General features: G+C 44.3%; 1 protein-coding gene across 1 annotated transcript in view; it reads left to right on the top strand.

Moving 5' to 3' along the window:
- LOC148819693 (polymeric immunoglobulin receptor-like) overlaps window positions 1-22762 on the top strand; it is a 96923-nt gene extending 74161 nt beyond the window's left edge. The window contains exons 5-19 of the mRNA XM_088935218.1: window positions 1352-1682; window positions 2123-2470; window positions 4954-5034; window positions 6189-6272; window positions 8351-8425; window positions 10076-10141; window positions 11095-11208; window positions 12764-12790; window positions 13210-13284; window positions 15299-15388; window positions 16417-16509; window positions 16964-17056; window positions 19138-19230; window positions 19578-19667; window positions 22638-22762. Of these exons, the coding sequence (XP_088791344.1) occupies window positions 1352-1682; window positions 2123-2470; window positions 4954-5034; window positions 6189-6272; window positions 8351-8425; window positions 10076-10141; window positions 11095-11208; window positions 12764-12790; window positions 13210-13284; window positions 15299-15388; window positions 16417-16509; window positions 16964-17056; window positions 19138-19230; window positions 19578-19667; window positions 22638-22762 (1785 nt within the window). The remainder of the gene's footprint in view (window positions 1-1351; window positions 1683-2122; window positions 2471-4953; window positions 5035-6188; window positions 6273-8350; window positions 8426-10075; window positions 10142-11094; window positions 11209-12763; window positions 12791-13209; window positions 13285-15298; window positions 15389-16416; window positions 16510-16963; window positions 17057-19137; window positions 19231-19577; window positions 19668-22637) is intronic.
- The last annotated feature ends 1517 nt before the right edge of the window (window positions 22763-24279 follow it).

Below are 24279 nucleotides of genomic sequence, written 5' to 3'. Positions count from 1 at the left end.
CACATATTTTATTTTTTTACAGTGACTATGATCATCATATTTTGCTACTACTGTATGTATTCATTTTTATTTATTTATTTTATATCTATTTTGTATAATGTTTTGTCTATTCTGATGTCTGTTTTTGCTTGTCTTCGGCTGGACTGCTGTAACATATCATTTTCCCTTCGGGATCAATAAAGTCTTATCTAATCTAATCTAATCTAATATGGCCTTGTGGATTTTCAGTGGTGTGGGCAGGAGAGAAAGTGAAAAGGAAAGTGTAACTTCTCATGCTATCTTGCACAGTTTCAAGATGATTCCTTAAATACTGATTGGCATTTCTGTGATAAGATGAATGAGTATTAGTAAGTTATTTATCACTTGTCAGCAGGTAGGTTTCAGATACTGTATCAGTGCAGCTTTGGGCTAAAACAGAAGTAAAACTGTTTGCTATATAAACTGATCTCACAGTTTTAATTTTCTTTGTGTTAACATCTCCTTTCCTGTGTGCTGTACGCCCAGCTCTGCAGCAATCTCTTCACTCTGACAGCTCTGTAGAGCCCAGGGGCCTCAGGAGAGATGAGGACACTGACTGTGCTGGGGCTCCTGGCTGCTGTGTGGGGAGCTTTGAGGACTGAAGGTACAGTAGTTCCCTCTTCTTCCTCCTGCCTCTCCTCAGCTCAGGAAGGGTGGGATAGAGGACAAATTCAATAATATATAATCCTGAGAAACTGATGATCAATACATTTGAAACTGGAGCAAATGTGTTTCGAGTTCTGTTCATACCTTGGAGGCTTCGTGAATAAAATTAGGTTTTACATTTCGGCACAGTTTCACACAGCAGCCTCCTGACTCTGGGGTTGGAGCCTCCTGGTGTAGAAGGTTTTTAATTTACAGCAGGAGACCAGGTCAGTTAGAGCACAGGGGGGCAGAGACCTGCAGACTCTGCAGTCATACAGGTCATACAGGTCCTCCCGATAGGTGTAAATTTAGCTTTACACACACACTTGTTCAGCCTCAGGCCTCCCTGGTGCGTACAGTACGTGTGTCTGGAGTAATGTCTGCTGTGTGTCTGCAGTGATGCCCTTCCAGCATGACTGACCAGTGTTGTAGTGATTTGAAAGATTGCTCTTTGCTTGAATTAGAGTTCTTATTAAATTGCAGTACAGTGTATAATGGTGTCATTTAATGCAGTATTGTGATAATGGTAACTGTAGTAAGTGTGTACGTACTGTATAAGAATGATGTCACCCTGTATAAGGTTTTGAGGATCGTGACCCTGAAGCACCGGTACCTGCAGTAATCACAGGGCTCATTGGCTCTGGGCTTGATGATCCACTCTTCTGTGGCCCCAGGTTTCTCTGTGCAGGGCCCCAGGGAGCCTCTAGTGGCCAGGCCTGGGGATGAGGTGCTGCTTCCCTGCTCTATGGACAGCGCTGTCCCCCTGCAGGAGCTGGAGGTGGAGTGGCTGAGGACAGATCAAGACACCCTGGTGCACCTGTTCTCCGAGGGGGAGAGCAGGCTGGAGTCCCAGGACCAGAGCTACCGGGGCCGAGCGGAGCTCTTCCCTCAGGAGATTCCCAGAGGAAACTTCTCTCTGCGGCTGGTCAACGTCACGGCTGAAGACTCAGGAGTGTACAGATGTGCCGTCCACACGGCGCAGGACTCTGGTCAGGCGACACTGGAGCTGAAAGAAAAGAGTGAGTAAGGTTTCCTCATCCCTTGACCGGCTTGTCCAGTTATTGAAATAATAAAACACTGCCTGAGACACTCTGTTCTCTCAGTAGTTCTAAACACCTCTTGAAATATAGCTTTCTGATCAAACAGCAGTGAAGTGGAAAAGCCAGCCCCATGAGTGCAGCAGGAGTGAGCTGGGAGTGATCTCTCTTCTACAAGCAGTTTAGTGTTGGGAGCTTGGCTTTACCTCACTGTGACAGATGCTGTCCTTTATAGTCCAATAGATTACAGTCAGCCAGCTCTGAAAGTTTATTTCCAATTAAGGAGAGAATAAATAATTGAAATTTGTTGGTTTAGATTGTATTTCTAAATATTTAGGATTATTTTCACTCCATTATATAAGATCAAGTGTCACTATTATTAAATGACTTGAGTACATTTTACTGTTCCTGTTGATTCACAGAGAGTCTAGTTGTGACCGGAGCTGATCGTGCTGTTGTGTCCTACCCTGGGGGGGAGGTGGTGCTGAACTGCTCTGTGGACACGAATGTCTCCCTGGTGAAGCTGGAGGTGCAGTGGCTGAGGACAGACTCTGAAGTCCTGGTGCTCCTGTTCTCCGGGGGGGAGAGCAGGCCGGAGTCCCAGCACCAGAGCTACCGGGGCCGAGCGGAGCTCTTCCTTCAGGAGATTCATAGAGGAAACTTCTCTCTGTGGCTGAAGGACGTCAGGACTGAAGACAAGGGGCAGTTCGTGTGCAGAGTCTTTGCAGAAAATGAGTCTGCAGAAGCTACAGCAGAGCTGATAGAGCTGGGTAAGTCAAACCACTTCCACTCAGAAACACAGGATGAAGTCTACTGTATATCCTGTAGTAGGGGTTCTATCAGAAACTGGGTTTAAATAAAGCATTTATACCATACTGTATATCTACAGTGTTATAATACTGAGTTAGTAAGCTAGTCATGTTTGCAAATGATACGTAAAGGATTAGCTAACTCAATAGAAGCAACAGATGAAATTCAAAAGGATTTAGTAAAAATCACCTGGCAAATGATGCTGAATGTGTGCAAACTACACTGACCTGACAGTAGCAGCCAGGAGACAGGAGCCCCTGTTTTAAACATCTAGCCAGCAGACAGGCAGAGGTCAGATTAATTGTGCGTAGGTGGTGTGGATTATTGTCCATATCTCGTCATTTCATCAAGATAGAGGATATAACAAACCGACTGGAGACTGCCATGGAGATACTGTATGGGTACAGTGCTTTTACAGCTATTACAGCTGACAGGCTGGAGGAACTAAGTCTCTTTAGTCTGAAGGGAGTTTTTCCAACACTGACAGGCAGGAGGAACTGAACATCTTTAGTCTTGAGCAGAGGAGACTGCAAGGGACTGTATATAAGTAGTTTTATTACCAGCATCACTCAGCAATTTACCGCTGGCAGCAAGGGTCTCTCACCCTGCAGACTGTGTGGGACCTAGTGCCCCATTATAGTGATGGGGACACTATACTTTAAAAAGGCTTCATACTATAAAAATGCCTCCTAATAACCCCCCTCTCTGAACTGGCTTCATCACTCTGCTCTCCTCCCCACTGAGAGCTCTGAGTGGAGAGTCTAGAAAAGCACTACAAAGGTGTAGGGAAATTCTAATAATAATAATAATAATACAATCTTCATAATCACTGATAAAGTCAACTGGATTTCTTTAAAATCAATTGTGAAACATTAACCAGAGTATATATGTGAAAACTACAAGGATGTGCATTTAAAACTAAGAACAGGAGGCTCTTTCCCCAGCCATGTTGTTCAATCTGATGTCCTGGTGAGCGATTCACCACTCACTACACACCAGGCGAGATGAGCAGATCAGCCTGTAGCTCGTTAGCGTTTGTTACAGGCTGGAGAAATAACAGCTCCACATGTTGAGTATTTCACTCTCAGGGCACTGATCCAGCCACATCCCCCGGAGTGTCGGACTAATCACATTTGTACTCTTCTCTGAAAGTGTGGAAGTTATGTGTCCCCTTCACTGGGGAAATGCTAGGACTCAAGTTGACCAGTGTCGTACCTGGGTCGCCTTTACATTTTTGTACCCTCTCTCTCTGAGTGATAACCTCACGAGGATCTCTGAGCCCTGTGCTCACGGGTTCCCAGGCTCAGAGAGCCACCAGCGGTATCTCTTTACTCCCTGTCGTACTCTCATCACGCCTCAGTCCTGGCTGTTGGGATCTTGTCCTTCTGTGGCTCTGGCTGGTGAAGTCCTGGCACTGCCTGCGCCCCCAGTCCTTCACTTACAGACTCAGTGCAGAGGACACGGTTGCTGGTCCCTCACAGGCAGTAGCAGAGTAAACCTTGGTTGTTCCTGTTTGGCCAGGGCAGCTCTTCCTTACCTTACTAGTGGTCGAACACAGCAACAACAGGTTCTGCTACTTGTTCGGGGCTGTATCTGCTCCTCAGTGTAACGAACACACTACAGTAGCAGCTACTGGCTCACCTGATGCTTTGCCAGGCTGCCCTTCAGCTTCCTGTCTGCATGTAGCCATTGGAGCTGGACCCTGCCCCACCTGGCTGTGTTGACTAACGAGGCACTCAGGCATTGTGTCCCAGATCCCCTCTGGGTTCCTTGATCTTAAGTGGCTCCCCTTGTGAGGATGTATCCCCCTCTGGGGTTTCTAACCAGTAGGTCTGTATTAGTGATGTCTCCAACACTAACTCCTGACAGCTGCAGTGTCTTAAGGCACACAGTTCCTGGGGAGACACACCGCCCCTCAGCAGTCAGAAAGACCTGAGGCTGAAAGAGAACTAAAATAACCGCGACTAGACCGATGTAGGAAATGAGCGATATAAGCAGAGACTTGAATGAAAGAACAGAACTGTGAGAAATAAAAACTGTAAGACCTACAAGAGGAGGTTTAAACTGGATTTCAACTAAGGACCAGAGGAGGACACTGAAAGGAATACAGACATGGACAGGGCATATGGAGTGTGAGTCTGCAGAGAATTTTTTTTTTGATAGACGGTGTTTTTCAAAGAGAAACATACTATGGGTATTTAGATAGGGAACTTTAAGTCAGTCAAGAGCTCAAACTACCATTCAGGCTTTCTTGAAGTTTAATTTATTTTTCTCCAAATATTTGGGTATTACAATAAACACTGTTAAACTGTCGGACTGACTGTGGGGCAGGCCACAACTATATAGGTGCCCATCTGATGTCTGTGCCCCCTGTGGCATCACACCACGTACAGATGAAAGCAGGAAGCCGGGTTTTCAATGGTCTGTTCTCTTCTCTCTTCAGGCTTTTCATCAATACATGTGGGGGCACTGGTCTTGGCCTTTTCTTTACCAGTACTTTGGATTCTAATGTGGATTGGCTACTGTTTTGGTAAGCACATTTTTTATTTTAAATTATCTTATTAGTTAGATTTACGTTGTCTGTCCATTTAATAACTAAGAACAGAGAAAGTGGTGTAACATCTTTTATTTTCACCTGTGTAGAGAGCCAAATAGGGCTTATGTTGGTCCACAGTCAAGTTTAGATGCAGGAGATCTCAGCTTAGCTGTCCAGTACTCTCCAGTGTTGACCCCTTTGTCAGTCCTGTAGACACAATAATGTGGAGCAGTTCCTATGGAGACCACAGTCACATCACCCAGTAGCCCTGTGGAGACCACAGTGACATGACCCAGTAGCTCTGTGGAGACGGCAGTGACATCACCCAGTAGCCCTGTGGAGACCACAGTGACATCACACAGTAACTCTCTGGAGACCACAGTGACATCACCCTGTAGCTCTGTGGAGACCACAGTGACATCACCCAGTGGCTCTGTCACGATTGTAAATCTCCTCTTAAGGCTACAGCCCTTCCTTGTTTTTTACTCATCTCCCGCACCTGCTCTCTGTTCCAGCACCCTTTTCAAATTCCCTTAAAAGCCAGACGCTGACTCAGTTCCGGGCTCTGCTCTGGTTTCCACATCAGGCGAGTCCAAGACCTGGAAGCGCCTGGTCCCGTTAAGGTTTTAGTTTCTGTTCCTGTTCCCGTTCCGGTGCAGGTCCTGACCCGATTCCTGTTTTTATCCTGTTCGTCTTGGACGGACCTCTGTAGAGACCACAGTGACATCACCAGTACCTGTGTGGAAGCTTTTCAGAACGTCTCTGCAGTAGAACTCTCAGTTTTATAAAGTTCTTGAAGAACAGAAGAAACAGAAGTCTAGTTATCTGTTTGTCACTGGAGGCAGTTTACGTGTGTAATGTCTAGAATTATTACTCCTGCAGTTTGACTGTTCTGTAGACAGTATATTGTTTACTGCACTTATTGTCACATTTTAAAGGCATGTGTGTGTTCAAGTCAACACTGAATCTCTTGGAGCAGAGAGGAGTGCAGGGCAAGAGTGTAGCTATGGAACTGAAGCAGTAATGGAGACATTACTGAATTTCCTGCTAACTGATAAATACATGAAACTTGACTTCTGAATGTCATCTATACTAAATATTTTTTTCTTTTTTCTCATCTTTTATCTTTTATCTTTCTGCAGATAAAGATGTGCTTGTTAGGACATTCCTCTTTGCTCCTAGTGTCTTACTGTCTATTTCATTTGTCCTCTGGGGTGTAACTGAAGGTAAGTTTGTTCATTTCATCTCAGTGCACATTCTGCTCTTCTGACTGTTATTATCTGGATGTTGTGGGTTGTAGGAATAAGAATAAACTTTATTTTATATATTCCCTCTAATGGTATATTCCCAAAGCGCAATACATTGAAAGTAAAAGATTCAGTTGAAACAAAAAAACATGAACTGCAAACTCTTAAAGAAGTTTAAAAGAGAATATCCAGGCAGATAAAAACTGCAGTCGGGCCACAGAGGGAAAACCTGCTTCTCTCAAGCTGGAGAAAGTGCATCACACCCCTCCCTGGTGAGTGAAGGTGGGGAACAGGTTGTTCCTGATGGAGCAAAGTCAGACGTCTCGCTAGTGAAGTGGAGAAGTTTGACGCAGACAGTTGACAGACTTTGAAGACTGTGACTCCCCCCTTCTCTCCTTTCTCTGCTTTATCTCCTCTTTTCCTTCTGGCTTTCACACCTCTGGTTTCCTCTTTTCTTCTCCTCTCTTCCTTTATTATATGAATGCTGGATTTATTCAGCTTGTTTAGGTACCAAGTCTGCCATACCGTGACGATTGGTCACAGTTCTTTATGACTGTACTGCATGTGGGACCATGCTTGTTTGTCATCTCTGAAAATCCAGTGCACAGATTGAACACAAAACAAAAGAAAACAGTTCATAAAGATAGGTGATAACACATTTAAGACAAGGAAACACAAGGGGTTAGAAATTCTCCAGGAGTAATGTGATCACTTGCACTAGACCTGGTCAGTATTCTGGCTGTCGAATTTTGGACAGACTGCAGTTTGTTCAAAGTAGATTTATATACTCCAGCGAGTAGAGCATTTCAGTAGTCAATTCGAGAGAACACAAATGTGTTGACCAGCTTTTCAGCTACGGTTAGTGATAACATAGGGCACAGTCTAGCGATATTTCTGAGGTGAAAGAAAGATGTTTTGACAATATGCTGCACATGTGGGTCGAACGTCAAGCCTGAATCAAATATCACCCCCGAGTGTTTCAGTTTAGACTGAAGCTCAAGTACAGAACCGTCCACAGAGAGGGCTACAGCACAGGCTTTTTAAAGCTGATGGGGGCCAATACACATGACATTGGTCTTGTCACTGTTTAGATGAAGGAAATCTTAAGGAGTCATCCAAGTTTTTATGTCAGAGATACAGTTAGAGAGAATAGAGACAGCCCCATCAGTGTCAGGTATATATATATAGATTTGAGTGTTGTAGAAGATGTAGAAGATTAATGAGCAGTAGAAGATGCAGTGTGCAGTCACAGACAAATTAATAAGAGCCTTTCTGAAGAGAAAGCTCTTGAGTCTGGATTTGAATGTGCTCAGGGTGGGTGACTCTCTGATATCCATGGGGGGAGAGCTGCAGAGCTCTGGGGTGCAGCAGGAGAAGGCCCTGTCACCCACAGAGTGTGGACAAGCTCGGGAGACAGACAGGAGACCAGAGTCAGCTGAGCGAAGGCTGTGAGGTGGGGAGAAGGACAGTAGTAACTCAGACAGGTACTGAGGTGCCATGTAGAGCCCTATACTGTGGGTGAGTGTCAAAATGAAACCTGATAGGAAGCCAGTGTGAAGACTCCAGAATAGGGGTGATGTGATCACTTGAACTACACCTGGTCAGGATTCTGGCTGCCACATTTTGTACATACAGCAGTTTGTTTGTTGGTTACTGTACTGATTGCTGGTATCTCCAGACAGATTCAGGGTTGTTAGAAATATCATTAGTGCTGTTTAACATCTTTTAGAAATGTGTTTTAGATATTAATAAAACAGGATGTCTCACGAAACAGACATCAACCTCCCATTCAGCATCTAAAGGTCTGTCTGTGAGCTGCTCTGAAGTCAGGGGCTGCAGAGATCTGAGAATCTGTTGCTCTGTGCAGGCAGTGATTGTTTATACCTGGCACTGTGTTCATGTTTACTGTCACAGGCAAACAATTAAAGTACATCAGGCAAGATTGCTAGGTTAACTTGATTAACTTTTCTAATTTCTCTGGCACAGAATGTTAATGAGCTACTTGTGTGCAATCACTACTGCTTTGCTTTTGGCTCCTGATGTGACTTGTTTTGCAGGGTCGCTGGAAGAAGTGATCATGTGTGTGACTGTTAATCTACTGAGGATTGTACCAATTCTGGCTTTTTTCAATGGTAAGTTCTGAAAAGATGAGCTCACTATGGAGAACTGTTTATTAAGGTGCATCTTGAAAATCTATACATTTGGTACAATTATAGGTAATAATAATAATTAATTGCTTACACTTATATAGTGCTATGTACTATGTACTGTACGCACTATATAAATCAATCATTTAATGGTTATTTGATTTTTATTTGTTTATTTGTTAACTTAATATTTTCTAATTATTTTAAGACACTTACATATAAATTCAGTACAAAGTATATTTTCGTAAAAAGATCATATTTGTGACCAGAATAAGGAAGGCACAGTAAGCTGTCACACTCTGAATGCCAGTAAGTACAGTTCACACAACATGTAAACTGAGCTTTTTTATGTACATAATACATAATAAAGACATGTAGTTCAGGTGGGTAGTTGCGTCAGCATACGTAGGCTGAAAAGGAACAAGTCATTGGTTTATTCACCTGAAGAAAGCTCCACGGCCAAAACGTTGTGTTTTCTTTCTTCTCTTTTCAGCATGGAATAAACGTTTACTTGTTCCTTTGCATAATAAAGACTTGTTTCCAGTCTTTATTAATATTTCACTGTCAGACAGGCCTATTTCACTCAGTAGGGTCTTAGCTGAGCAGTGTTACTCATCTGCAAGAGTTATGTCGCTGTGACATTACTAACCTGAACGTTAAATGACAACACAGGGTCAGAGGTAACATGAGGGATTCTAACTGTGATCAGGGGTTTGATTTCAGCACCATCAACACTGAAGTCACCAGCTTTGTGAGCTCAACCCCAGCCTGCTCACAGTTCAGTTGGAGAGTTTTTTGCTCCCATTAAAATCAGACATAGAAAGATAACCAGAGAACCTGAGGACCTGCCTGCCCTGAGTTAGACCTGTAACTGTTGCTCTTCTGTGATTTACCAGTTAATGGCTCCTGTCCTGTTCTTGTCCTGAGATTGTTTTGTACCAGTATCTACCTGCAGGGGGAGCTCATATTCAAAGATCAGATCCTTAAAGGAGCTCTATTTTTAGATCATAAACCTAAGTCCACCTGGGTGGTTCTGGTTAAAAAAAGTGTTTGAGTTTTTTTTTAACTCACTGTAGAACTGTAGACACAATGCAGAATAATATTTCTAGGTCTTTATTCATCTTCTTGTCACTGTAACTGGATCTCCAGAAAACACAGTGCAGTTTATCATTTCAGTTTCACTCAGATCCTGAATCATGATCTTTCCTATAGACTAAGTACTGGTTATGAGAGTGTGTCTGTGAATGATACTGACAGTATCTGTTGTGCTGCTGTGATCTCTGGAGGACCTCAGGGTGGGGAATCTGTCTGCTTTTCCCTCTCTGTTCCCTGCTGCTGTCTTGACATGACTGAACTGAACCAAGCGCCTCAGCAGTAGAACTAGACCACAGAATCAGTGAGTCTGGTGACTCCTGGCCGTCAGCTCAGCTGCAGTCTGAGCGTGTTCGATCACACCATGAGGGTCTGGACTGAGGTGAAGTTCCTCTCCTTCAGCATGGAGAGTCAGAGTTCAGAGGGTGATGAAACCAGTGTGTGAATTGTAGTGGTTTTTAACAGAAACTGGTTAAAATTAATCTTCAGTGACACTGTAGAGGAGTGGTGTCCAATTCACATGTTTGTGTCTGTTTTTTCCAGTGGAGAAATCAGTTTTCATCGGTTTCTCAATAATTCGTTTTGTTGTGTTAACTGAGATGTGGTCTGGTAAGTAAAATTAAAACTGATTGTTTTATTTACATTTTTAGAGAAGTATTAGCTGTTAACTCTTGTATTTACAGTAATAAACACACACATGTTTGAGGTCCTGTATAGTGGCTGCTGAGCTGCTTGTCTTTGCTCCAGTGTGTGAGTGTGATGTGATTCTCAGGGCCAGTATACAGTCAGACCAGAAGTATTCAGTCTGTAACCAGCTGGACAGGCCCTGTTAGTGGACTGGTCCTGTGTTCCTGTTCACTTATAAAGCCAGTTTGTTACAACTGTTACAAAACAGTTACAGTGCCATATTGTAGTATTCACATTAAAATCAAACTCATAGTATGTAAACAGTGCAATACAGCACAATAGCTCACACCCTGTAAGCTTGTTGTCATGATTGTGTCCCTATTTATTCTTGTGACACTGAATCTATTAGGAGAAGTGTGTGAATTGTTCATTGTGTTCTTCTGTAAATACACACAGGAAGTAAAGAGGCTACACAACAAGACACAGCAGAAAGACATGAATAATCACAGGGAACTAGGAACAGGAGAGAAGCAGAGCGCCCTCTAGCTGTACAGTAGTGTTCACATTAAAATCAAACTCATAGTGTATAAACAGTGCAGTAGCTCACACCCTGTAAGCTTGTTGTCATGATTGTGTCCCTATTTATTCCTGGGACACTGAATCTATTAGGAGAAGTGTGTGGATTCTACATGTTTTCCTCCTGTAGATTCACACAGAATTTCCTGTTACTCTTGTAGTAAAGTGATATAGGGATGTATAAATGCTTTAATTACATGTAATAGTCCACCAGGTGTCTCTGCTCATTTTCTTAGGTTATAGGATGTTATAGTGTTGGCACTGGAAAGATAGAGAGAAAACCGAAGAGAACAGGGGGCAGCTAGCGTGGGAGAAAGGTGTCAGTTTTTGTTTCTGTTCCGGTTTCCCTGTGTTCCCAGTTGCTCTGTGGGAGTACTTCAAGAGCCTATCACCAGACACAGGTGTTAGAGCAGGTATTGGACTGGCCTGTGCCTCATCACTGATCTCCTATCTCTGTGGGATTTATATTCAAGGTAAGAACAGCTGCTTTCTCAGATCCAGGAAGAGCTCAGATCTAGCCTCTCTCCTTGCTAGGTTTCAGTTCTGGAACACATGGAGCGATGTGATGGAGATACAGTAGAGAAAGAATCCCAGACTGCACTGGGAGGGATGAGAGCAGACTCTCACAATCTCTCTCCGACAGACACTCGATAAGAACAAGGAGTTTTCTAGAGAACCACAGAAAGCAGCTGGATCTCTTACTGATACAGTCTTGCTTTAATTCAACATAAAACTAAGCTCAGGAAGATATTTACATGCTTTGTATAAATACTGATTCACAATTTAAGAGTATTTATTTATTGAGGAGTTAGACCTAAGATATTTTAACTCTCTTGGCTGAAGATCCCCTGCCTACTAGCAGCACAAACAATGACTCTCACCAGATTTATTTCAGATACATTTGTGCCAGTTTGTACCACTAAAAGCAGTTTGTCCTGCTTTCCATCCTGGGAAATAGCGCCCTCTATCTCCAGGCTAGTGGAATATACAGTATGTCTGTCCTGGTGCCCTCCTGTGTCAGCAGTATTTTAAAATAAGTCATCAAAGCAATGTTGTAAATTGTAATTTACATTGTAAATGTAATAAAAGGTCTGCCACCTCACAAATGTAAACAGTAATATCTCAATAGTTCTGAAAGAAAACAGTCTTTCATGAGCCAAAATGTAGACTAAACCAATGTTTTACTTTTGTTTGAACCACTTGTTTATGGGAATATACAGTATGTACAATATGTGCCCGAAATCTATACTAGCATCGGGACCACATCTCACAACCGTCAGTTCTGTTCAATTCCTCATCTCTTAGGGCTTCTAGGTCACTGAGTCCTGAAATAAGGTAAAATCATGGTCAATGAAGAGATGGTACCTATCACAGCTGCATTTCTATACCAGTCGTATAGTCTGGACAAACACCAGAGAGCACTGACCAGTCAGGGAATTCAGACACTATATACTGCATTCCTAAAACCTCTCTATCACAGCCAGGCGTTTGGCTATAAAAGATTTAAATCTAAACGACATTTTCGGGAAATTGTTTTTGCTGTTTGTGGGGACACAACTTCAGAGGCTCAGTGACGTCACTCCCCGAAGATCGAGGGCGCACTTTCTGAGGAGGGAGAGCAGCACAAACACTCCTTTCAGAGGCACAAACGTGGCTCAGACCAGTGCAGGGGCTCAGGCAGCTTCCCAGAAGCACCTGCACCTCAGGGCCCTCCTGCAGGAAGTGATGTCATCCGAGGGGCAGGAGGGGTGCAGGAAGATGAGGGGGTTTCAGGAAGTGATGTGATGAGTTAGAGTAACAGGGGTGAAACAGAACTTGGTTACTGTCATCTGCCTCCAACTCCATCAGTAAGAACGGTCACATGCTGTACAGTACTCCACCAAACAGTAAATAGGACAAATACATTTTTACATTATTTCTAATTTCTAATGTTTTGTTAAACAGTACTTAGTATTTCTTTGCAATATCATAATTTAAAATGTAAAATTTCTAATTTAGTTTCTACGTATCTTTTTCTTCTATTTTCAGTGCAGAGGAAACACATCTGGAGAACAGGTATGGTCTTCTTACCTCTGTGTGTGATTCTGTGTGTGACAGAGGAGACACTGCAGGGCTAAGCAGAACCAGAGACACACAAAAAAGATAACTTTGGAAATTATTGTTCTGAGGAGAGAGCGCCACCTACTGGTCCACAAGCACCACTTACAGTAGCAGCTTGAGACTGTACAGGTCTCTCAGCCCAGTGCTGACCAGGCCAGGTCACACTACAGGGTGGGGACTGCTGTCCCTCCCACAGGCCTGGACAGCGATGTGTGGACTCTGGTCTCTGCTGTGTGCAGACACCTGTACTGTCAGAGGCACTGAGCCAAGGGAGAGCTGGAGGGTGGTACCCCACTATAGGTGAAGATAGCAGGGGAGAGGGACTGTGTGGCACTAACAGATACTGTACCTGCTTTGTTCTCTTTCTGCTGCAGCTTCCTTCACTTGTTCAGTTAGCAGCATTGTTGTCCTCGTCCTTTTCAGAGCTTCCATAGAAAGGCTCATAGTGGGTAAGTACTGTACTCCAGTAACACACAAGATCCACAGCAGACCTTCAACACATGACCACTCTGAATGTGAATCTGTTACAGCTGGCACATACAGACACAGTCACAGTGATCTAAGATCTTTAAAGGCAGGACTGTGTGCAGGAGAGGGCTCTGGCCTGGAGTCTGTGGTCCTGACCCGAGCCAGGGAGCTGTGTCAGTTCTCCAGCTGATATCCTGGCACACTGGAGCTTATCTGAAGCCTGTTGCTCATGCCTGTGTCTCCTGAGCTACACTAAGGTCAGGAGCACTGGGCTGTGTCAGTAGCTGCAGCTGTTAACTCAGGTTTGTCTCTCGAGGCAGTAGAGTCACTGGCTGTGTCTTGGGGTCGAGGGTGAGTGTCTTTCATGACCCCAGGGGAGTGATAAGGCCAGTGTGGGATCCCCACTCTCTCTGGCAGGGTGAGCAGGCGCTGTCCCAGGAGATATCAGCTTGTCTTGGTTGTGGTGCTCAGTGCAGTCTTGGTGAGCTCTCTTCAACACCCTCATCCTGCCTCACTGGACTCCTTTGGATCTCAAGTTTCTGAGCTTCTGCCCAGATATTCCTCCTCCACTTGGTTCAGTCAAGCGCCATAATCACACTGATAGTGTTAAGCAGGATCTTATTTTCATTGCAAGCCAAGAGAAAGATTCTTCTTCTTATTATAATCTGCTGTATCTGGACACTTAATTCTAATGATATTCTAATGATAGTCATAGCCTTGCTGCGATACCTGTAATTGATTGGGTGTGAAAACTATGGTGGACTTGATTGATGAGGTACTGAATCTGTAATGAGATTCCAGTGGAACCTGTTTCACAAGAAGAATGAGGTGGTTCAGGAGGATCCCTGCACTGACCTTGCCTGTGAAGGATGCACAGAGATCCCACTGAAAGGTGATTGATAAAATCATTGAATTGATTCGGGATGACCTCTACAGTTCAGTTGTGTATGTGTGTGGAGGGGCTGTGTTAATTTCTGTCCACAGTGCTTAAACATTTCAGTAGGAATTCTGCTCTGTCGTTCAACATTTGTGTGAAGACTTTCACCTCCTCCTCCTGTGCTGTAAGAGTTCCAGGCTTCTCTTTCACTGGTGTTGCAGCTTGGAATTTAATACATTAGTGTTGATAGTGGAGTCCAGATTGAATAGATGATCAAAATTCTCATCAGGATCCCCTCTTTCTTTGTCTAGGTGACCTCTTCCTTAGGTCTCATGAGACTTGTGTGTTTGGGCCATGAAATAGTCCTTGTGGCAGTAAAGTGATCAAAAATAAAGTTTATGTCTGTAATGTGTTACATGTCCATGGCCTTGACTCTAAACTACATGATATTCATGTCACAAGTTCTTCTTTTATCCTCTACCTTGCTTGTTGATGCTGTAGCTTCACACTTATGATCAATAGGTTCCTACAGTAGGTCACTATGTCATTTTCAGAAAACCAAGTCTGGTGTCGTTAAGTGGAAAGTCCATGAGGGTCCTGATGTTCCAGGTCCCACATCTTAATGCTCTTTGGTGTTTTTGATCACAGACACTTGATCCCTCTTCTGTCCAGTCAGGAGTGATGGGACAGGTATAGGGCTTATGTACTGTATATATATGTCCTATTTTAGGGCACCTTTTCTAACCACTTCCCACAAGGAGCTACTGTAGATCCTCAATAAGGCTTCTCAGCTGCAATATCATGGTAAGAGAAGCAGCTCCAATAACGAAGGGGGTCCTTCTGTATCTCACTCTGCTGATGGTGACCTTACATTGCCCACAGCCCAGGTTCCCTATCAGTTAGAGATGAAGTCCACACTGAGCACTCTTCCAACCTCACCCACTGTTTACAGTGTACAGAGTGGTGTTTAAACTGGGATGATTTTATACTGACAGCATCAGTACCTGTAAGACCACTTTCCACAGGGCTGACAGAACCTGTATGTTACTAACTCTTTGTGCACAGTCCTACATGTTCTATAAAAGATCTGCCTTCCTGATCCACTCTTCTGTTCCCAGGTTATCTGACTGCGCTGATTGTAGTTCTTAGTGCCCTGGTTGTGTGTCTGATATTTCAGAGGATCTGTTCATCCCAGAATCGATGTGGAGGTGAGTAGGAACAGTGCTGACTGTGCTGTAAATACAGATTCACAGGATTCTGATGAGTCAACATCTACTGGGACAAGAACTGGTGCTCTGCCAGTACAAAACATCACAAGAATAATTCTCTGTGAGCAGCAGGGTTAGTAAAGAACAGGAAAGGGGCGTCCAGACGGCACTGGGACCTCAGGTGGCTCTCAGAGAGTCGGGTCAGAGGCTGCCTCACGCCTGGGAGCTGAGAGCTCTGGGGACAGAGAGGAGCAGAATCAGTAAGCTGGAGCTGCAGAGGACAGTCTGGTCAGGGGTGCCTTCTGTCTCACACTGACAGAGCCTCCCCAGAAGAGGTCAAGGTGGGAATGAGCTTCTCGTGCCCCCCAAAAGATGGACACATGGCCCACCACTCTCTCACCAAAACCTGTGAGGACAAACAAAATTGTTCAAACATATAACAACTAAAGAGACAGACGCTGTCTGAAGGACGGATGAAAATGAGACATGGAGGCTGTATGTAAGTCTGACTGCACACTGGAGGGAAAAAAAACCTTAAATACCAATCAAGGGGAAACTTCTGGAGTCCCATGGGAACAGGTGCTAGTCATCGATAGATGGGCAGCTGAGGTAACTGAGGGAGCTGTGTGGGCACAGAGATTGACTGCAGGAGAGGACCAGCAGCCTGGAGCTTTGATAAGATGGATCTCAAAATTATCTCAAGCTGCAGAGGTGGCTGCTATAGCTTTGAAGGAGAGGGAAGTCTAGGCTGAAGAGACTCAGTTCCTCCAGCCTGTCGGTGTGGGACACTCCCTTCAGACTAAAGAGACTCAGGTCCTCCAGCCTGTCGGTGTGGGACACTCCCTTCAGACTAAAGAGACTCAGTTCCTCCAGTCTCTCAGTGTGGGACACTCCCTTCAGTAGGTGATCAGCATGTTCCTTTCTGCCCTGATACTGGACTTCTGCATGGGTCTCTTATTCAGATATTGCAGGTTTATTATAAGATGTCATTTTGTTACATCATTCAAATGCATGTTTTACTCTTTCAGCATTCTGTAAGAAAGCTGATGGTTTGATTTTCTCCATGCTTCTGGACGTGTTGAGCTTGCTGGTTCAGAACGATGTCCTGGACACTCTCAGAGGTATGTACAGGGGCGAGTGTGTGACAGTCAGTAGGTTTTGACAAAAGCTGACCTCCTGTGTGCCCACCTGTCAGTTCAGACAGATGTATTCCTCCAGCCTATCAGTGTGGGACACTCCCTTCAGACTAAAGAGACTCAGTTCCTCCAGCCTGTCAGTGTGGGACACTCACTTCAGACTAAAGAGACTCAGTTCCTCCACCCTGTCAGTGTGGGACACTCCCTTCAGACTAAAGAGACTCAGTTCCTCCAGCCTGTCAGTGTGGGACACTCCCTTTAGACTAAACCCTCTGTTTGATCTTGAAATGGGCAGCAGGCCTGTGTGTACAGTAGGTGAACAGCATGTTCCTTTCTGCCGTGATCCCGGACTCTTGCATGTTTTCTTATTCAGATAATAGTGGTTTATAATAAGATACCAGTTTGTTACATCATTCAAATGCATGTTTTACTCTTTCAGAGTACTGTCGGAAAGGTGAAGCTATGATTGTCTCCATGCTTCTGTTCGTGTTGAGCTTGCTGTATCTGGCCAGTGACCTGGACACTCTCAGAGGTATGTACAGGGGCGAGTGTGTGACAGTCAGCAGGTTTAGACAACAGCTGACCTCCTGTATGCCCACCTGTCAGTTCATGTGAATCAGGACATCCTGTGGACATGTCATCATGCTGCACTCACACCCCAGCGTTTCCACAGTCCTGAGCAAACAGGCCCCCCACTCCTCTGAGCCCCACTGACAGCCCCTGTGTGGCTCTTCAGCTGCTGTGATTAAAGGACTCCCCAGGGTTTGTATCTTCAGTAGTCCTGGAGAGAACTAGCAGGGCGTAAGTCAGGTCTTACAGCCTGGAGACAAACCCTGAGTCACTCATTCACACTTCACATTCCTCTGCAGTAAGTCTGCTGCACCAGCCCAGAGTTATCTCAAGTGTGACACAGCATCACAGTGTAACTCTCACAGGCCTGTATGCAGGGCTCTCTCATGTTAATGCATTCTGCACATTGTTACCAGTTGGGGAGTATGAAATATCACAAAATGACCAAGCAGATGAATCAATAATTAAAATAAATAATCAAAACCTCCTACTTGTAAAGATTTTGTCAAGAATATCCCTGAGTGGTTGGTATAAATAGAGGCACATGAGCTCTTTGTTCTCTGGCACAGTTTTGGTGTAAAGAATAATAATTCAGGCACACTTGTTTAAACAAATACCACCAATGACAATACACACACAAACAACACACAACAGAAACATACAACATACAAGCTACACTATTTACAGTACATACTTACTAGCAAGGAGTCCCAGAGGCCTCATGTCCTAAACACCCAGAAAAACACCAAACTGCTACCAAGTATTCAAACTCTTACATAACCCCTACACAGGTCACAAAAGAAGAGACAAGATGCCTTCTAAACTAAATAGAATTCAACCTGCAGTTGAACCTGTCTCCCTGTTCTAAAAATGCACCCACTAACCAGGACAGGGCATTTTTAACTGTGGGTTTCTTTACACAGGATATCAGAGTTCCCTGAACCACAGAGTAGCACACTTTGTGACAAGGATAAACACTTAGCTCCAATCTGATTTTCCCGTTGATCATTATGACCTTGATGATCAACTTGTGCCTCATGTCTGCCTACTCTCTGAACAGCCCTGGTCAAAATGAGGAAAAACGTACACACTCCTCTCTTGAGATCGCAGCTGACAGTGACTTGTCTGGCCAGGTGGAGATCTCCTCTCTCACAGTGACCTGTGCAAGTCTGTCTGGCCAGGTGGAGATCTCCTCTCCCACAGTGACCTGTGCACGTCTGTCTGGCCAGGTGGAGATCTCCTCTCTCACAGTGACCTGTGCAAGTCTGTCTGGCCAGGTGGAGATCTCCTCTCCCACAGTGACCTGTGCATGTCTGTCTGGCCAGGTGGAGATCTCCTCTCTCACAGTGACCTGTGCACATCTGTCTGGCCTCGTGGAGATCTCCTCTCTCACAGTGACCTGTGCAAGTCTGTCTGGCCAGGTTTGAGATCTCCTCTCTGACGCTGGTGAGGGCGGAGGTCACAGGCCACCTGCTTCTGTTCTGTTGCTTGAGTCAGGCGTGATGAAGTCACACAGAGATAAAATCAAGTAAAACACGACTAGATAACTCCAAGACGATTTGCAGAATTAAGGGGTGAAAAGAGTAAAAGTAATGTTTAATTGTACAAGATTAAGAAACACAAATTTTACAAAGGGTCCCCTTTTGAAAATGTGTCATTTCAAACAGGCTGATCAGAAACTTCCTATACCAACAGACTTTCAGAAGTGTAAATTATCCGAACAAGAGTGACTCACTGAGAAACACAATAATGTGTACAAACAATCTGAAAGAAAGATGTTTTCAGTCAGTAGAGCAACACGTCTGGTAGTATTTTAGTGCTGATATTCTATAAACTCCTGTCCTGTTTGCTTGAGCACAAACAGGACAGGACACCAGTGTGACACCATGCCAATGAAGCTTGTTTGAACTGAATCATGAATCAAATTAGCATGTAGGATCTGCTGAAATTGTGAGTGTGAAACTGTGTTTCTTTGAAAGATACTCTGATGCTCACCTGGTGTGACTCTCCGATAATTATAGTGATTATTAATTATGATTACAGGGGGACCTGGACTCATGTGTGAAGTCCTGTTTCTCTGGATTCTGGCTGTTGGGACAGTCTTTACAGAGGAAGACGGAGAGGAGTATGAAGATGGTACAGTAGGAATTATTTAAGTGTTATTTTAGACAGTTGTGATTGAATGTGATTGAGTGTCTTCTGTAAGTAGTTGTGTGTGATTCCTTGAAACACGTTACAGTTTCAGTTCACATTCTGACTTCCTGCTGCTTAGTGTCCCAGAGCCCCTCATGTCCTCCTTCAGACTGACCCTGTGACACATCTGGCTCATCTGTCCTGTTCTCCTCCACCCCTCCCTGCTGTTCTCACTGTGTTCTACACCCCTCACAATCACAGCAGAAACTCAGGCCTGGACAGCTGTGAGCTCATCCTGTAAAACCCATTTGCTCAGACACTCTTCTATAACAGCATCTTTCTGCTTTCAGATGTTTTAATGTGGATCTTCAAATTGGGCATCATTGGATTGCCTTTAGTGAATTCCACTGCACTTGCAACAGATCTAATCCTGAAAGCAAGTAAGTGACAGTAATTATCCATCCACTGTTTTCTGTCTAACATGTGCTGTTTTCTTCATCTTTAGGAAAGGTTATAAAGTATTTACGGTGCAAAAAATATTCCAGCTCAATAACGACCACAAACACAGCCCTGCCAACGTGTCACCTTAGTGTTCTGTGTTTTCAGTGCTCTGTGTTCAATCTCACAGACACTCCAGCCTACTGGGTGATTCACTGGTGCTCTCTTGGGGGAGTCTGCATGGTCTTATGTTTCTCTGTTCTTCTCTATATGACTCACTCAGACCTTTCCACTAGCTCTTCCTTATCTTCATCAATCACTAACACAACCAGACACTGGAGTATTCAGCAAGACTCCACATCACCCAATCAGTCTTCATTCCACTGGTCACTTTTCATTGATTATAATTACTGACACTCAATTATAGTAGCTCTCCTCTCCTGGTTTCTCTATAATCTGCAAGATCAAGCTCTTACTAAGTCTAGATTTGCTGCTGAGCAGTTCTGTTTCACACAAACAGTTCAAACCTCAAGCAGAGCAGTTCTCTACACTTCCCCTCATTCTGCCCAGGTGGTTTGGGGTCCTCTGGCCAGGAGGGCAGCCTTCAGCCAAGCGGGCTAAACCACATTTTGACTAAACACTCCATAATCCTTTCAGTGCTCTTAATTCCAGGGTGTTGTTATTCCTAGTGAAAGTGGTTTTCGGGAGGGATGACAATAGCCAAGTTCCATCAGACTCTATTGTCAGAAATGAGAAATCACTCCTGACGTCATGTCCTTTCCTAAAACACTATAAATACATGAGTACATGATCCCTTTCTCTCCCTCGCGACGTCTTTCTGCCTCCCTCCTCCACCCCATCTCCCCCTCTGCAGCTGCCCTGGGTCACCCCTCACTCTGCAGGGGGTCCAGACTCACTCGTCCTCTGCCAGGAGGTCAGCCCTCAGCCCAGCGGGTTCAGCCAGATTTTCAGAGAAGACTCCAGAATCCTTTCAGTGCACTTAATTCCTGGGTGTCGTTATTCCTAGTGAAAATATGAATAATAAGGTCTAACACACTATATACTGTATACAGTGAGATAAACTAAAAGACTTTTCTTAACCTCTTACACATACTGTACATCCATTTCATACAGACATCTAAGTGTTGTTGTGTTCTGTTTGTTTATAAATCTCCCAGCTGTTCTTAATATTTCAGAATTCATGCAGCAGTGTATCTGTACTGTATATCATATTAACAGGAAAAATGCAAGGCAGGTAGAACTCACCACAATTCTTTTTTCTCTAGAAACTGCTAACGCTTGACTTACTGTGTCTTATAAAAGCATGGGGACAGCAAAGTCAAAGTTATTTTTGCTTCACATTCAAAAAGTCACATTTTGATCATGAGGTCAATATGGATGATTATGGTAAATCTGGGGAAATTCCATGCCCACAGTGTCAGAGAGTGAAGTCAGAGTGTGGCTGCAGATCCCTCTGAGACAAGACCTGCATGAAGTCTGGGACCCATGAGCTCCCCCAGCTCTGTATGTGATCACTGAGCTGCTCTGCCAGCCTCTGCTGCAGCTGCTTGCAGTTCTTGCTGTTTCCTGGGGTGGGAGACTTCAGGATCGACTGGATTTCAGTCTTGTTCAGTCCAAGAGTCTTAGACAGATAGATACTTTATTGATCCCGTGAGGGAAATTGCAGTGCAACAGCAGCTTTACAGACAACACAGCCACAGTGTGATGAATGATGTAATAATAATAATAATAGTACAATACATACAATACAATCAGTACAGTGAGTGGTGCACTAAAAGAGTTACTCACAGTCCGGACACACAAAGAACAAACTAGAACAGAACAGTACGCAGAAAAATCGTATCACACATATGAATATAAATATAGATGTAATATAGATATAAATATAAATGTATTGCATGGGTCCCTGGTGTATATTGCACAAAAAATGGTTGTGAACGTGAAAAGAAAGAGAGCAGATGTAGCAGTAGATGTGTAGATGTGTTTAGTCCAGAAACAGGTCACTGTCAATGTTGCCAACGTTGTCAACGCAAGGTCTAGGCAAGGTCTTCTGCTCTGATCTGCCTGTGTGCCCTGGGTCACTGTGATCCTGCATGAAGGAGCTCAACTCTAGAAATACTGAAGGGTTTCCTTCTCCATCAGCAGACCTGATGTTTGTGTCACTGTCAGAATCCATTCCTTCATCATCAGTCAAGAGGAGAGCCAGTTCCAGGCCCAGGCCAGGACACTGCCTCCACCACTCTTACTGATGAGGTGCTGCTCTCTAGAGCACCTGCACTTCCTTTCCTTCATCACACCTTCATCTTCAACTCTCACCACACCTTCATCTTCCTCCTCACCTTCAACGTTAGATAAACCTTTATTACTTTCATTTCTTCTATCTTGGTCTCATCTCTCCATAAAACTTTTATTCCAAATTCTCCATTATTTTATCCATAAATGTCATCATCTCCACACAGGAATAAAGGAATTAATAAAGAAAATAAAAAAGAAGAAATTGTTTGAGCTGATGAATCTACTTTACATACTGTACATACTGTACATGTTTAGGATCAGCAGTGAAGGAAATGAATGATCAGTTTCTTTGTAGCCGGTGGAGTGGAGATCCTTTGGCATTTAACTGACATGATGAGCTTGTTGTGAAGAGTCACTCCCAGAGTGTGGAAATATTCTGAAGAAAGTTCTAGTATTGTTACTGAAAAACAGTTGTTTTCATGAGCCAAAGTAAACTTAGAGCACGTAGACGCAATTTCTTAACACTTCTGACTGTTAAAATGTGCCGTTTAGTGCCTGTGGTATGTTTTTTACCTTTTACCACTACACCAGTATCACCATAAAATGTGATAGCAGTGTCAGTAGTTTTAAAAAGCAGTTTTAAAAAAGTAAAATTATAATGTAAGAAGTTCAGCCTCCACTTGCTTGTTTATCAGTATCAATGTCTTGAATTCCAGCTAAAGGCTACGGAGCTGTGAAAGATCTTCGCTTGGTGGTCGTGCCCTGGGAATCCTTCTTTGTGATCTGCTGTGCTGTTCGTCTGATGTATAAATACTGTGAGTATCTCAGTCCTGAGTTCTAGCAGTTATCCTTTATACAGTAGTAATGGAGGACAGAGACAGAGCAGGAGAAAACTGAAGGGTGTTTTAACATCTGTGGTAAAAATACAAGCAGCTGTTGATACATTCTAGGAAAGGATTTTATTGACACAGTTATGCAAGATAATAAAATACATGTGAAATTTGTAAAGAAGTTGAGTATTTACAATTTCACTCAACTGATACCCTTACTGGAAGCTTTTCCAGTAACTGAAGATTACTGTAAAAACCAGGCCAGCTGCTGGACATTCAGTAGAACAGCAGTCAATTCATATCAAGTCTTATTGTGTTTGAAACAGGGCTGGGGTGTGTGGCTCTCTTATCCCCTGTGGGTTTGTAGACGCTGATCCATTGAAAATCCCTCACAGACAGACTGCAGTCCAGTGAAAGTGTCTCTTTCTGTTACAGTGAGTGAGGAGTCTGACTGATGGTTCCAGACCTGAAGAGCAGGAACACCCACTCCCACTGACTCCCCATGTTACCCACTGACTCCCACTGTCACCCAAAGACACCCATTATCACCCACTATCACTCAGTGTCACCAGCACCCACAGACACCCACTGTGAAGTTGTGTGTCTTGTTTGGTGGTGAGAAGTGTAACTTGTTTTGATCTGTAAAGTCCTGTGGAGCTCTTTCCTTGATGATACAGCTTGTAAAGATCTTCAGCTCAGTGATCTACAGATCACTCATGTGACCAGACTGAAGCACCTGGAGATCTTCAGATCAGTGATCTACAGATCACTCATGTGACCAGGCTGAGCCTCTGGCCTCCGAATGTTTTCAGTGTTGTCTGCTATGATCATCTTTGCCCTTGTTGTCTGGTTTGTCTTTCTTGTTTCTGTGCGTCTGAAACATGGCTGCCATTGTGATGTCTGTCTGCTGCTCTTTCCCCTCGTTGCCACTGGCTCTGCTGTTGTTTTTGTTGTCTCCTCTGTGTTTGTTCTCATCCCTTCTGTTGTCATTTCTACCAGTCTAGTTACCCAGACAGTCCTGTTAGTTCTGCTCTACTGACTGATCTTTGTACAGACCAGGGCTTCCAGCTGATCTGATCTTCTGTCACTGGCTCAGTCTCTGTGGGCTTTGGGAAACAAGACCCTTCCACACCCCCCGGCGTCACCTGCACTGCCTGACAGCTCTCTCATCTCCTGGAAGAGCCCCTGATTCACTGCAGCAGCCTCAGGGGGGCGCTCCTGCTCCTCTCCTGTGTCTCCTGGTCCTGCACACTACAGGGCCTCCAGCATCTCCTCTGTCTGCTCCTCAGCAGGAGGGTCACAGGACCAGGGCCAGCAGGACAGACTGGCTGCCTCAGGACAGAAGGCAAAGGGCTCTTTATGAAAGTGCCCACAGCCTGGCCAAGTTTCCCCCTGGCCTTTACCAGTCATGGCCTCCCAATAATCCCCATCTGTGAACTGGCTTCATCACTCTGCTCTCCTCTCCACTGAGAGCTGGTGTGTGTAGGGGACTGGAGCATCATCCAGGTGGGGCTGCACACTGGTGGAG

Source organism: Atractosteus spatula, chromosome 16, assembly GCF_055471065.1.
Source record: "Atractosteus spatula isolate fAtrSpa1 chromosome 16, fAtrSpa1.hap1, whole genome shotgun sequence".
Classification (NCBI taxonomy): domain Eukaryota; kingdom Metazoa; phylum Chordata; class Actinopteri; order Semionotiformes; family Lepisosteidae; genus Atractosteus; species Atractosteus spatula.
Note: the sequence above shows the minus strand (reverse complement) of the source record. Positions and strands in the feature narration are given on the sequence as shown.